General features: G+C 45.9%; 2 protein-coding genes across 2 annotated transcripts in view; both read left to right on the top strand.

Moving 5' to 3' along the window:
* ahr2 (aryl hydrocarbon receptor 2) overlaps window positions 1-5,632 on the top strand; it is a 64,715-nt gene extending 59,083 nt beyond the window's left edge. The window contains exon 11 of the mRNA XM_056300958.1: window positions 2,889-5,632. Coding sequence (XP_056156933.1) covers window positions 2,889-2,975 — 87 coding nt within the window. The 3' untranslated portion in view covers window positions 2,976-5,632. The remainder of the gene's footprint in view (window positions 1-2,888) is intronic.
* A 2,701-nt stretch (window positions 5,633-8,333) lies between these two features.
* Window positions 8,334-13,531, top strand: part of ahr1b (aryl hydrocarbon receptor 1b) — a 59,795-nt gene continuing 54,597 nt past the window's right edge. Inside the window, exons 1-2 of the mRNA XM_056300939.1 lie at window positions 8,334-8,419; window positions 11,998-12,185. Coding sequence (XP_056156914.1) covers window positions 8,379-8,419; window positions 11,998-12,185 — 229 coding nt within the window. The 5' untranslated portion in view covers window positions 8,334-8,378. The remainder of the gene's footprint in view (window positions 8,420-11,997; window positions 12,186-13,531) is intronic.

The following is a 13,531-nucleotide window of genomic DNA, read 5'->3' as shown; positions in this document are numbered from 1 at the left end:
TATATATATACGTATATTTGGTAGGGATGATGCTCCATTAGCAGCATCAGGGAAGGCTGGGATAGATTGGCTAGCAGGGCTCAGCCCTCACTATTAGGGCTGGGTGATAAGATGATATATATCGTGTGACGATAGAAAAGCATCTGTCGTTTCGTATTATGCTCTATGGTTTATTTCGCTGTGTCGCAAATCACACTCTTTACAGCAATATTTCTCATCATTTGGAGTCTTTCCAACCCTTGCGCGGGTTATATGAATAAATAACTTCTTACTGGCTGTTTATTCGCAAGGCTTTTATGGCACCTACAGTAACGTAACTGCTGTAGCTGTCGTCAGCTCTCCACCGCCGTCTCTCTCCTCCGCTCCTCCGAGCTCTTGGTGTGCGGTGGGGCTGAGCCCCGCCTGCAGTGAAACAGAGAGGAGAGGAGAGGAGAAACTAACGCCCCCATAAATGACGGCAAAACCGAGTAGAGACTTTGTTTATTTACAGTACTCACCTAATTGATGATCACTCGTTTAATTTCCGCATCGTGTGAGTTTCTACTGCATTTTGCTGTCATTTATGGTCGCGCTGCCCCCTCCACACACACACACACACACACACACACACACACACACACACACACACAGTGTGTGCACACAGACCAGAAACGTATTTATTCATTGAATTTCCATAACATGTGCTGTACCGTGATACGTGTAGTTATCAGGATATTAAATGACCCATATCGGGATATGAGCGTTTGGTCGTATCGCACAGTCCTGAGAAGATTATTGTTAAAAACCCTTAGAACAGTTTGTTTTAGATTTTGGTGGAACCTAAAACAGCAACAGCACCAAATAGTCAGAAGAAAAACAGGGTGACAGGATATAGCTACATGGGCTTATTGAAAGTCAGTAGGAGCGAGAGGGAACACATATGCACACATGAGAGGGAGGACAGCAGAGTGATGAGGATGCAAGGAGTGGAGGTGATGAAGGTGGATGAGTTTGAATACTTGGGGCCAACTGTCCAAAGTAACGGGGTGTGCAGAAAAGAGGTGAAGACAGTGCAGGCAGGGTGGAGTGGGTGGAGAAGAGTGTCAGGAGTGATTTGTGACAGAAGGGTACCAGCAAGAGTTAAAGGGAAGGTTTACAAGATGGTTGTGAGACCAGCTATGTTGTATGGTTTGGGGATGGTGACACTGACGAAAAGACAGGAGGCGGAGCTGGAGGTGGCAGAGTTGAAGATGATGAGATTTTCATTGAGAGTGACGAGGAAGGACAGGATTAGGATCGATTATATTAGAGGGACCGCTCAGGCTGGACAGTTTGGAGACAAAGCAAGAGAGGCAAGATGGAGATGGTTTGGACATGGGTGGAGGAGAGATGCTGGGTATATTGGGAGAAAGATGCTGAATATGGAGCCGCCAGGGAAGAGGAGAAGAGGAAGGCCAAAGAGGAGGTTTATGGATGTGGTGAGGGAGGACATGCAGGAAGCTGGTGTGACAGAGGAAGATGCAGAGGACAGGAAGACATGGAAACAGAGGATCCGCTGTGGCGACCCCTAATAGGAGCAACCGGAAGTAGTAGTAGTAGTAGTTTTACGGCCCAAACACGGTAACATCAGCTTCCATTCATCTTTGTATTAAGCGAGTAACAGGCATCATGGCACACCCCCTTGATTTGCTGATCATTTGGGCTAAATTCATTCAACACTCGGGCCACTGACTTTTATCAATTCCAGTGGACGTACAGAGTAACCGTATGTACGTGAGATGCTACCAGTGCGAGAGTGGGGGAGGGGGAGGTGAGCAGCAAACTAGAGGTTTGAAGGTGGGTGTGACTGTGGCAACGGTTAGCATGAATGGGATGGATTATATACTTCATCATCCATTTTCTTCAGCTAGTGCAGTTTCCATTCAAGTGTAATTCCCCCTCCGACCACAATGTGGCGCTGTTCATCCGGTCGTCACGGGAAGAACGTCTGTCCGTCTATACGTATGTCTGTCCATGGATTTTCTGGACAACTGCTTATCCAAAAAACTGCACTCAACACTGCACTTCCTTGGGTCCTCAACAATACATCCGCCAAGTGTGAAGTCAATCCGATGAATGGTTGTCAAGAAATTCGAAGGACAGACAGACAGAGATTCCTTCCATTTTAGTTAGAGATGTCTTTGGAGGGGGAAAAAATGGAAGTGAAGAGACTGGGGACACATGATCCGAACAATTTTCAAGTAACGGCAAGACACTGTGTGTGTGTGTGAAAGACAGATACAGAGAGTTTTTTGGCATCAGGCCATTCTCGTGGGTACTTCTCTATAGTGTTGTTGTAGAGCACTTGCTATATCAAGGTATATAGGATCGTTGCTGTAACTTGATCTCTTGGATGTGATGCTGCTGTTGTTGCAGCGGGAACTATTGCTAGGTATAATGCGTTTGCTAGCCCGCCCACCCAGTATCCCCACCAGCCATCACTGGAAGCCATAATACTGAACAGTCCTCTGTGTGTCTCTGAAATGCCACGTAAGTTTGGCAGAAACGTGTCTCCCCACCCATGCACCACGTGTTCATATAGTATTTGGTAGCATTCACTATAACAGCTGTATGTAGTGTTATTTGCATCTTCTTACACAAAGCACCCTATTTTGATGTAGCCCACTGAAGGTAGCTGCAAACCAGGAAGTAAGGATTGCAGTTTTCACATTCACGTCACTGGCGGACCCTTTTCCACACAATTACAACGGCATTTCAGAGACACACACAACCTCAGTATTATGGCTGCCAATGGAGTGTTGTCCCTACAGCATATATATATCGAGATAATGTTGAAAATCAGGATTGTTTCCCTTTAACCGTAAAGCGCACGCCTTCTAAATTCTCATTGGTTGCCTCTTCTTACACAGATCAAGAACCGTCCAATCATGGGGAACAGAGGGTTTCCTTTCTCCTCGCTGCCCAATGGGAACACATATTATGCAAAGAACAACTAAAACCCAGGGAATGTGTCTCCGAAAAGGCCAACCTCTTCATGGACTCAACAGGTTGAAAATGAGGAACCTGTCTCTACATGCTGGCAAAGTGGACTGGAGACTGGTGGACACACTTCCTTCCCTTTTCCCAGTTTTAGGGAACATCACTTCAGGAGGGACAAAGGAAACGATTCATCGGGTTTCTGTGTTGAACAGAGGGCTTTAAACAAACAAAACAAAATGGCTGTTTGAAAACAAAAATTAGAAAACATTTGTTCTCCTCTACCAACTCTCGACACAAAATGCATGCCCTCCAAACACTGAAGTGCTCCATGCGTTTCTCTTTTTGTCAGAGGACTGCCACACTGAGAAGGATCAATCCAGGATCAAAGTCCATGTTGTTTTGCTGTTTTTATCCTTTGGAAAAATGGATCTTGATTCAATTGAATTCATTTCAAGTCTCTATTGCTCTGTAAGGGAAATGTGGTTTGCAGACGAGGTTTAAACCAAACACACGCGCACGCACACACACACACACATACACACACACACATATGTACACAGACACTTATGCAGACAGGAAGTCACTCAAAATCTAAGCAATTTGGTGCATCTCCAGATTTTAAGTCTTCCCTTGCAGTTCTGTTGCTGAGCCAATTCTGTTTTTGCTGCGTTTATGTTTGATGTGTTTCTTCAGTATTGGTGGCTGCTGCAGTTTTCTGTACAGAGAAAAACACACACACACACACACACACACCACACACACACACACACCGAGGGGGCGTGGCTGCGCCGGGACTGACGAAACAAGTTTTTTTTAAATATTAAAGGGACAGTCTGTCATGGTTTGCAGATGACACATTTCAGTCAGATTATAGGATACAGCTATAATTAACATCGAATACTTGATAAACCCCACTTCTCATAGAACAATAAGCTTAACCAAAGCCTTAATCTTTGCCTTAACTTAAGCGCTTAAGAATGCCACCGCGTTAGCCCTTTAAATATTCTTCTCCAGTGTCAAAATATGAAGTCGTATATGCAGTATGTAGAATTTGGTCTTAACTGAGACGCCATTCACTTAAAATGTTCACGTTCTCCGACGAGATAACGCGTAACAATACACAGCAGCTTGCCTGTAGCCTCGCGCTCGAACCCACGGCCAAGTGTACGCGTCCGGCTCACGTTGAAGTCGGTCTGACGCTCGTCCTGTCCTGTCAGCTTGTCGAACTGCCTGTTAAACTGAAAGCGACAGCCCTCTCTTTCTGCCCTGTCACCCTCTTGGACGAGTGGAAACGCTTCTTCTTCTTCTTCTTCTTCTTCTTCTTCTCCTTTTCTCAAACGTATTTACGTAGTCCCGTTCGTGCTCAGCTACTTCTTCCCGTGTTTTTCTCACTTCACTTAATTTATTCACGCTCTTGCGCGCGCTGGGATCGTCGTCGGCACGCGGGCCCCGGCGTGGAAAGTGGAAAGATAAGAGGCAGCTATTGTGTGTTTCCAAATGAGGAAAGACGAACATTTGAAAGGAAGAGAGTGATGTTTCCAGTGTGCGGGATAAGGGTCATATGGGTGTGTGGGCGGGCAGGTGGCCATCAAGTGCCCCTAAACTGATCTCAGTTGACTGTCGAATGTAAAATCACCCCTTCGCCTTAGGACGCATAATCCGAGCCTCACTGCAAAAAAACAAAACAAAAAAAAAACCCAGTTATAGTAGTGTAAACTACTAATAAGACACGTTAGCCCCTAGGTAACGGGTCTGACCCTTTAACCGAGCGGTTAGCGATGTCGCCTTGTGGTGCAGTACACCTCGTATCGAATCCCGCACCGGGCAAGAAAATAATCGGTTACAGTGGTAACGAATAAAGAAATCCCTTGCTCTCCTTTTCTTGCTCTGAGTCGCAAACTCTGTTTGTTTTTGTTTTTTTCTTCACAGGAGTTAAATAAGCCGACGGTGAGATTGTTCAACTCTTTTTCGGTGCTGTTGCTATCGTTTCAGGAATATTCCTTTAAAAACAGTTCTTCTACCAAATTGTTTTTTAACATCGTAAACAAGAGAATGACCCCCCCCCCATCCCCCATCGTGAATTTTCTTTATTTATTTTTAAGATAAGTAAGATTTTAAGACTCAGTAGAGGACAGGTGGTGTTGCAATAATTTTTGTTGTTTCGTCTTGTTGTTGTTGTTTTTTTTCCGCAGTGCATCCACCTTGTTGCGATGTGACCACCTCTAACCAAGCCTACGTAGATCCTTAGTGTTGATATACGCAACTCGCTTTCAGCATATTATTTACCTTTCAAAAAAGGCTTATATCTGTCAAAGGAGATGCTTTCATACACGTGTTGGAGGCCAAGACTCTGAAATGCAGTATCATTGTGTACTTGTACATACATATATCTATATATATCTTCTTTTTTTTTTCAAACTGCGTATCATCGTATCATCATGTGTATTTCTGTGATATATTGCCTTAATCTTACTCACGCCTGTTATATTTTGTATTTTCTGCACAGCAGTTATGTAATCCTTTTTTTATTACTTTTAAACATTTTATAATTTGTGGATTTTTCGTTTTTGTTGTTTGTTTTTTGTTTTTTTCTCTAACAATGTATCAGCGTTTAAAATCCGCTGTTCTGCTGTCTTTTGTACACCACATTAAAATGGCTTATAATCACCCAGAACGTCTGGTGTTTGTTTGACCCGGAAAGCTACACGCTCAGTCACCTTTGCCCCGGATCTGATTCTGCAGCGAGCGCTCGCTAGTAAGCGTGATTTTTTTCGTACCCGTTTTCCGGGAACTCTGCCTCTGATTGGCTAGTACTCGTTGCCTCCGTTGATTAGGTTGGTTAAGGTTCGGGATAGGGTTAGCCAATCAGAGATAGAGTAGGGGGCGGGTTTTCCTGGAATTCAGGTGAACGGTCTCTCAACGGGTGCCAGCCAACCAGAGGCAGAGTTCCCGGAAAACGGGTACGAAAAAATAATCACGCCTCCAGTAAAGTCAACAGAAAACTTATGGAAAAAAACAACTGACACATTTCGGGTGCTGGTTAAATCACGGCTCTCTTAAAGGACGGAGGACGGACTCTCCCGCTGTGTACCAAGTTGAAGCGAGAGTAGCTCGTAGCGAGTCGTCATACTACGGCGCCATCTTAAACGCCGGCTTGTCTTGGTGTTATTTCGTCGGACGCTTTTATCCAAAGCACCGCAATTAAATTGTGAGTTATCTACTTTAATTTTAATTTTTCTCAATGGGAATTGAACAGCTGGGGTGCGCCTGGAGAGAAAAATAGGTCATAAAAAGGGGGGGAAGAGGAATTAAAGCTGTCTGGATGTAGTTTATTACAATGTCCACTAGGTGGCGGTGTACACGTATGGTATGGAATGACTAGTATAACGTTTTATGTAAATTATTAGCCAGCTCATGGTCTCAATTTAATAATTTTTTTAAAATTCATCTTCCCGGGCCATACTTTGCTGCCTAGAGCTTGCGAATGACTTGCTATTGTTGGCCTATTAATGAGCGTCACTGAACAGAAATGCAAACGCCTGTGATATCCAGGTTGCTTGATAATTATTTTTTTAAGAGTGAACAGAAAGTTTATTTATGACCAAAACACAAAAAGACGTAATTAAATTGTGAGTTATCTACTTTGATTTTAATTTTTCTCAATAGGAATTGAACAGCTGGGGTGCGCCTGGAGAGAAAAATAGGTTATAAAAAGGGGGGGAAGAGGAATTAAAGCCGTCTGGATGTAGTTTATTACAATGTCCACTAGGTGGCGGTGTACATGTATGGTATGGAATGACTAGTATAGCGTTTTATGTAAATTATTAGCCAGCTCATGGTCTCAATTTAATTAAAAAAATTAAAATTCATATTCCCGGGCCATAATATGCTGCCTAGAGCTTGCGAATGACTTCCTATTGTTGGCCTATTAATGAGCGTCACTGAACAGAAATGCAAACGCCTGTGATATCCTGGTTGCTTGATAATGGGGATTTTTTTAAGAGTGAACAGAAAGTTTATTTATGACCACAACACAAAAAGACGTACGTATAAAAGAGAAGAATAGTACGGGGTTGTATAGGGGTGGATAAAGAGATCGTCGTGTCTGCACGTCAGCCACCAGACACCTGTTATCTGCATCGTTTGTATTCTTCAGTTTTTGTTTTACACCATTCTGGTTTGCGTGTTCAGGGCTGTATAACTGTAACCGGTTATTTTCTTGCCCGGTGCGGGATTCGATACGGCGTGTACCGCACCCAAGGCGACATCACTAACCGCTCGGCTAAAGGGTCAGACCCTAACGTGTCTTATTAGTAGTTTACAATACTTTATAGTATGCTAACACTTGTAATTTAGTTGAGGGGATCGTCCAATATCGATGTTTCACTATAAAATAGTGACCACAAGAGCTTATTTTGTGCTTAAGGTTATTAAGGTCGGCCTGCCGCCCAGTGGCCGCTGGGATAGGCTCCAGCATCCCCCCGCGACCCCGAGAGCAGGATAAGCGGTTCGGATAACGGCTGGATCGACGGTTATTGAGGTAACCGCTGCTTAATTCCGTTGATAGATTTGTAAACTGCTAATAACACACGTTAGCCCCTAGCTAACGGCTCTGACCCTTTAGCCGAGCGGTTAGTGACGTCGCCTTGTGGTGCAGTACACCCCGCATCGAATCCCGCACCGGGCAAGAAAATAACCGGTTGCAGATACAACTGATTTTATTCTTTTTCTTTTTTTTGTTACTCATTTTTAAAGTTTTTCAAACCACTGCTTTTTTTTTGTGCGCGCCCCACGGAAAACCGCTCGGCTCCGGGCCGCGGGGGCGCGCTCCCGTCTAACGTCAGCCCTGCGCGATGTGCGCGCACCCGAGTCCGCCAGAGGCCGCTAAGCCCGGTCCGCGTCCGTTTGAGGGGAGGGGGGGAGAGGGAGGAATGAATGGACGACGTCAAAATATGAAGTTCATTTATTTCTTTTCCCCGTTTTCTCTCCTTCGTCGTCAGGATTCGGACCCTCGCGTGATTTTACAAGCAGGTTTTTTTTGGTTTTTTCTAATCCGACATTTCGAGGCGGTTTAGCGCTTTTGCCGAGGATGTGACGGCGTCGCCCGCGAGCCTCGGAGCGGCACGAGTCCGGCGAGTCTCTCGCGCTCATCAGTCGCAGATTAGAGTTGAAGGCCGGCGGTGTGTGTGTGTGTGTGTGTGTGTGTGTGTGTGGTGGGGGGGGCGGCTGACGTCGCGTAAGACTCTCCGTCTGCTGAGTCGCGCCGCCGGGTCGCCGTGTTGACGGGACGCCGCCGCGGAGGAACTCGGGAAGCCGCTCGTCCGTCCGTCCGCCCGCCCGCCCGCTGTGTATGGATCCGTGTCGGGCCGGCGGAGACTAGCAGAGGGCCGCGTCCGCTGTCCGGTCCACTCGGTCCCGACATGTACGCTGGGAGGAAGAGGCGGAAGCCCGTGCAGAGGACGTGAGTAGCTTGGCAGCCTCGCCACTTGCACCTGCATGCAAATGATTTCTTAATGACTTAAACGGAGCGCGAGGGGCAATATATTAATAGTCATGAGTTATTCAAGACGTCTCGTTGTGCTCGGGGGGGGGGGTGTTACAACACACACTATCGCCCTATTTAACACCTGCACCTATTTGCATGTGCACTTGATGGGCAGCATTCTTGATTTTATTGTTGAGTTGCACCATGCAGGGTGTCCATATAGACCGGTGCTTTATGCTTGGAAACCTGTTTAGTGCACCACCCGCAAGTCTTGGTTTATTGATTACGAAATGACCCCACTGAGCCTTCGCTTGTGCAGGGAGGGGTGCAGGGCCCGCATCCACCGGTGGACCCACAGGCTCCTTTTGACAGGCGCTGGGAGCGTCCCAGTACGGCCTCTGGTTTTGTTGGGAGAGTTCATACCTCCCTTGGTTTCCCCCCCCTATACGCAGGTATTGCCAGCTGGGACCCAGTCAGTCCTCTCAGATTTGGATATTTGTGAACAACTTGTAAGCAACTAAGCTGCGTTTAAACTGCACATGTGTGTCATCTTGGAGAACAGGGACACAGAATCCATTTCTCTCTCCTGACCGAAACTGGTGTTAACCCCTCGTCTGAAGGCGAGCTAGTTTGCTAGCTACTTAACAGGAACTTGAAAACTCCTTTTTGAAGTTTAGGTGATTAATATTGGACCTCCACCGGCTGTTTGGTGGGCGGGTGAAAAGACCCCCAGCTCTAAACGGACTTTCATTTTGTTTTCAATTGAAATCTCCCCTACTGGAGTAAAGTGACAAATGCTTTTGCAGAATGGCTGCAGAACAGTAGTGAGAGGAACACAGATTTTCTTCATGGACCCCTTCAGTTACTTATTACATTCACCTGTGGTGATACCCCCATGATGGTTGTGTGTGGGGGGGGGGTGATTGATTGAATAATGACATTTCTCCTTGGTTTGCTTCCTCTTTCATTCCAAAATGTGTTATTTTAAAAATAATCAGTCTGTGTTTTAAAAACTCTCAGATGGTGTTCTCCGGGCGAGTCATAACGAGCAGCCATTTTCTAAGACCAGGAGGAACATTTTGCAAATGGTTGAAATTAACGACAGAACGTTGAATCGGTTCATCTGGACACAGCGTTTATTGAGAGAAACGTTTCATCACTCATCTAAGTGACCTGTTGAGTCCCAGCTGACTGCAGGTGTCCCCACCCTTACAAACAACACAGTGGCATAACGACTGAAACCAACGATCGGTTTCATATGCAGATTGCCGTGACCATTAACTAGAGTTACAATGGCCACGTGTACTATTCACAGAGGATTTGGGAATGTTTGCAATCACAGCATTGTAAGATGGTGACAGATGTACTCCCCCCCCCCCCCCGGTTCAGGGATGGTCGTTCCCTCTTCACATAGATGGCCTCTTGGACTCCCCGTTCAAACCAGTGTTCCTCCGTGTCAAGGATGTGCACATCCTCATCCTTGAAAGAGTGGCCACTGGCCTGTAGATGGTGTGTAGACTGTGGAGTCCTGGTTGTAATTAATCTTACGTAGGGGCAGGGAGCACGTCCGGACACGGCCCGATGAAGAGATGTAGCTACTGGGCAGCTCCCAGTGGCCATGTGTAGAAGGCTGGTTATGCTGGGAAGCTGCTTTGGGATGAACATGTGCAGCTGTGTGAATGTGTTTGGGAAAAACGGAATTATAATCCGGAAACCTTCCCTGGATAAGTAATATTTAGAAAGTGCTGACAGCCATTATTATTGGGCAGTGGTGATAATGGTGTCAAAATAAAAATCATACCATCGGTTATAATGTGTACTATGTCAAGTCCGATTGCCGATTCCGATTTTTCTCTTTTTTTCTCCCTAAGAACTAGAATTAACAGCATACACAAACGTTCTTGGAACTTTTCTGTAGCGGAAAGCTCAACTGTGATAAAACATTGACTACAAAACAACTTACATTTTCAACAAAACTGCAGCATCTTACGGGACCTTCTCACCGAACAAATCTCCAAATAAAAAAGTGCACCAGCTTACCGGATGGAGCTTTTCTGTACGAATGAAATGTAGGGCTGCATTAGATCATTGCCATGGTAATCGACGGCAAAATCAGGATTTGATTTTTTTTTTTTTTTTTGTCCCGAGGAGACGATAAACTGCATTTACAGAATGTGAAAAACAGCGTCCACGTGACCGCAGCGTGCTAGCTCGGCTCATAATCATAATAACGTTCATAATTCTAAGGCAACAGAAGTGACGCCGTTAATAATTTAAGAGTTCATGTAAAGGTCTACGCCGACTAAAAGCCTTATTCCATTTTTCTTTACATGAGCAACCAGTTTCACTTTGGTGTTGCTGTAGCCAGTTTATTTGAATAAAAAGCAAATACCACAAATGAGCAATTTAGTTTTTATTGTCCAAGGCTGAAATTTATTTAATTCTACTATGGCGCTTGGTCGGGTGTCCCTACAGACACAATTGGCCGTGTCTGGGGGTGGGAAGCCGGATGTGGCGTGAGTATGTGTCCTAGTCGCTGCACTAGCGCCTCTTCTGGTCAGCCGGGGCACCTGTTCGGGGGGGGGCTGGGGGGAATAGCGTGATCCTCCCACGCGCTATGACCCCCTGGTGAAACTCCTCGCTGTCAGGTGAAAAGAAGCGGCTGACGACTCCACATGTATCGGAGGAGGCGTGTGGTAGTCTGCAGCCCTCCCCGGATTGGCAGAGGGGGTGGAGCGGCGACTGGAACGGCTTGGAAGTGGGTAATTGGCCGGGTGCAATTGGGGAGAAAAATGAAACAAAATACTGTATAGAATATATTGGTGAGAAACACCCCAACACAGAAGTCAAACGGGGTCATCTCTCCCCAAAGATCGAGGAACTCTGCGTCTTCTTGCTCAACAAAACAAAGACGTCCCGCATGTTTAGCACCTCGATAATTAGAGACAACCACCTTCTAGAATCACTCCTGCATCTAATAGGGAGAACTAATTCTAGCAAGAGTCAACAGGTCAACACAAGTTCAACACAAGTATTGCTCTCTTCAGAAACACGAGACTCGGAGCCTCTCGAAGATCTCTGCATATGATGTGCGGTATGACAGCGCGTCAGTCTTCTGACACTACATAACACAACCTCCTTTAAGATGCATCTATTTTGCATAGCAACACAGGCATCAAGAAACAAACCCATGACTAAATGGTCATTCTTAATGTTCGTGTTGGTTTTCTTTCACAGTCCAAGCAAGTGCTTTTGTCCAACCACCACCAGCAAAATGTGGAAGGAACATCAACGATGAGAAAGGAGTGGAGCACGGCCGACACTGTGCCGACTCTACCTTAACTAGTTTCAATCGAAGTAATAAGTAATTCATGTCAGATTGAGAAGCTGTATGCCTTTTAAAGTGGATTATGTTGTGAATTTGTATTCATTTTTTGTCACTTCTGAGAATCATAGTCTGATCTGACTCACCTTTGACCTGCCTGTCGAAAAAAGAAACTAAAGTTGGTTGTTGTGAATGGAGTCCTAACAAACGCCTGTCCCTCCCCATCTAGTGTGAAACAGGCCCCGGCAGACGGAGCCAAGTCCAACCCGTCCAAACGACACCGGGACCGTCTGAACTCGGAGCTGGACCGGCTGGCGAGCCTCCTGCCTTTCGCCGGGGACGTCACCTCCAGTCTGGACAAACTGTCCATCCTGCGGCTGAGCGTCAGCTACCTCCGCACCAAGAGCTTCTTCTCAGGTCAGACCAGCCATCTTCTCCGCCACGTTCTGATTTGCTTCACGCAGGAGAACTGTATGAGCTAGCTAGAAAGTAACGAGTACTTCACTTTTGATAAATGGGTACAAGTAAGTCCAGGCCCGTCGTCTGTAAGGTTAAAATATATAATATCTTTACTGGGGATGCAGCGATACCAGTACTGATATCAGATTGGGCAGAAATCAAGGTAAATGGAGTATCGGTATCGGAGATTTTGCTCAAGATTAAAATCTGATACCAAAAGCAATGAGTCCGCGTGTACACATCATAAATAACAGCAAAATGGCTTGATTTACTGCATTTTCAGCATATGAAAGTGTATTATGGGCAAAAACACCGAGTCCGTCTTCAAGTACTTCGCCCATTGACCCCAAACTGATGATCTAAAATCTGCACTGTTCAGCAGAAGTAATGGATCGGCTCGGTACTCGGTATCAGCCAATACTTGGATTCGTATTTCGAATCGATATCGGCAGAGAAAAAGAGATACGGACGCATCCCCGATGTTACCGAGGGAGGCGATAAACACCAACACGATTCAGCATCGGTGAGAGAGAGCAAGGGAGAGGAAGCGAAAGACAGAAAAATGTGGTCTGTTTTGTATTTAGTTCTTTTTATTTACATTATAATCCTCATTGGTAAGAAATTGTGCAAAATACATTTTTTTCTGCACCCCGCCACTCTCTCTGTTAGCATCTCCCCTCCTATTCTGTGACTTGGTATCATCCGTTTGGTTTCATTTGAGGTAGGATTTCACAGAAATGCCATCGACGGCGATGTAAGACGCTCTCTATCACCTCTAACCCGCTCAAACAAATTAACCTTTTGATAAAGTTTCTGACGTGTCCGCTCGCTTTTCAGCATTGTCGGTTAGCTAAAAACATGATTCACACCAGCTAGCTTTAGCTCTATTGAACCGCTGCAAAAGCATCCATCTTATGTTAATAATCGACAATCAGGATATGATGTAAATGGTGTTAAGGGCGTCCGGGTGGTGTATCGGTCTAGTCTGTTGCCTACCAACACAGGGATCGCCAGTTCCAATCCCCGTGTTACCTCAGGCTTGGTTGGGCATCCCTACAGACGCAATTTACTGTGTATGCGGGTGGGAAGCCAAATGTGGGTATGTGTCCTGGTCGCTGCACTAGCACCTCCTCTGGTCAGTCGGGGCGCCTGTTCGGGGGAATAGCCTGATCCTCCCACGCGCTACGTCCCCCTGGTGAAACTCCTCACTGTCAGGTGAAAAGAAGCGGCTGGCGACTCCAAATGTATCGGAGGAGGCATGTGGTAGTCTGCAGCCCTCCCCGGATCGGCAGAGGGGGTGGAGC

This window comes from Lampris incognitus, chromosome 21, assembly GCF_029633865.1.
Source record: "Lampris incognitus isolate fLamInc1 chromosome 21, fLamInc1.hap2, whole genome shotgun sequence".
NCBI lineage: Eukaryota > Metazoa > Chordata > Actinopteri > Lampriformes > Lampridae > Lampris > Lampris incognitus.
This window is presented reverse-complemented; position numbering and strand designations above follow the sequence as displayed.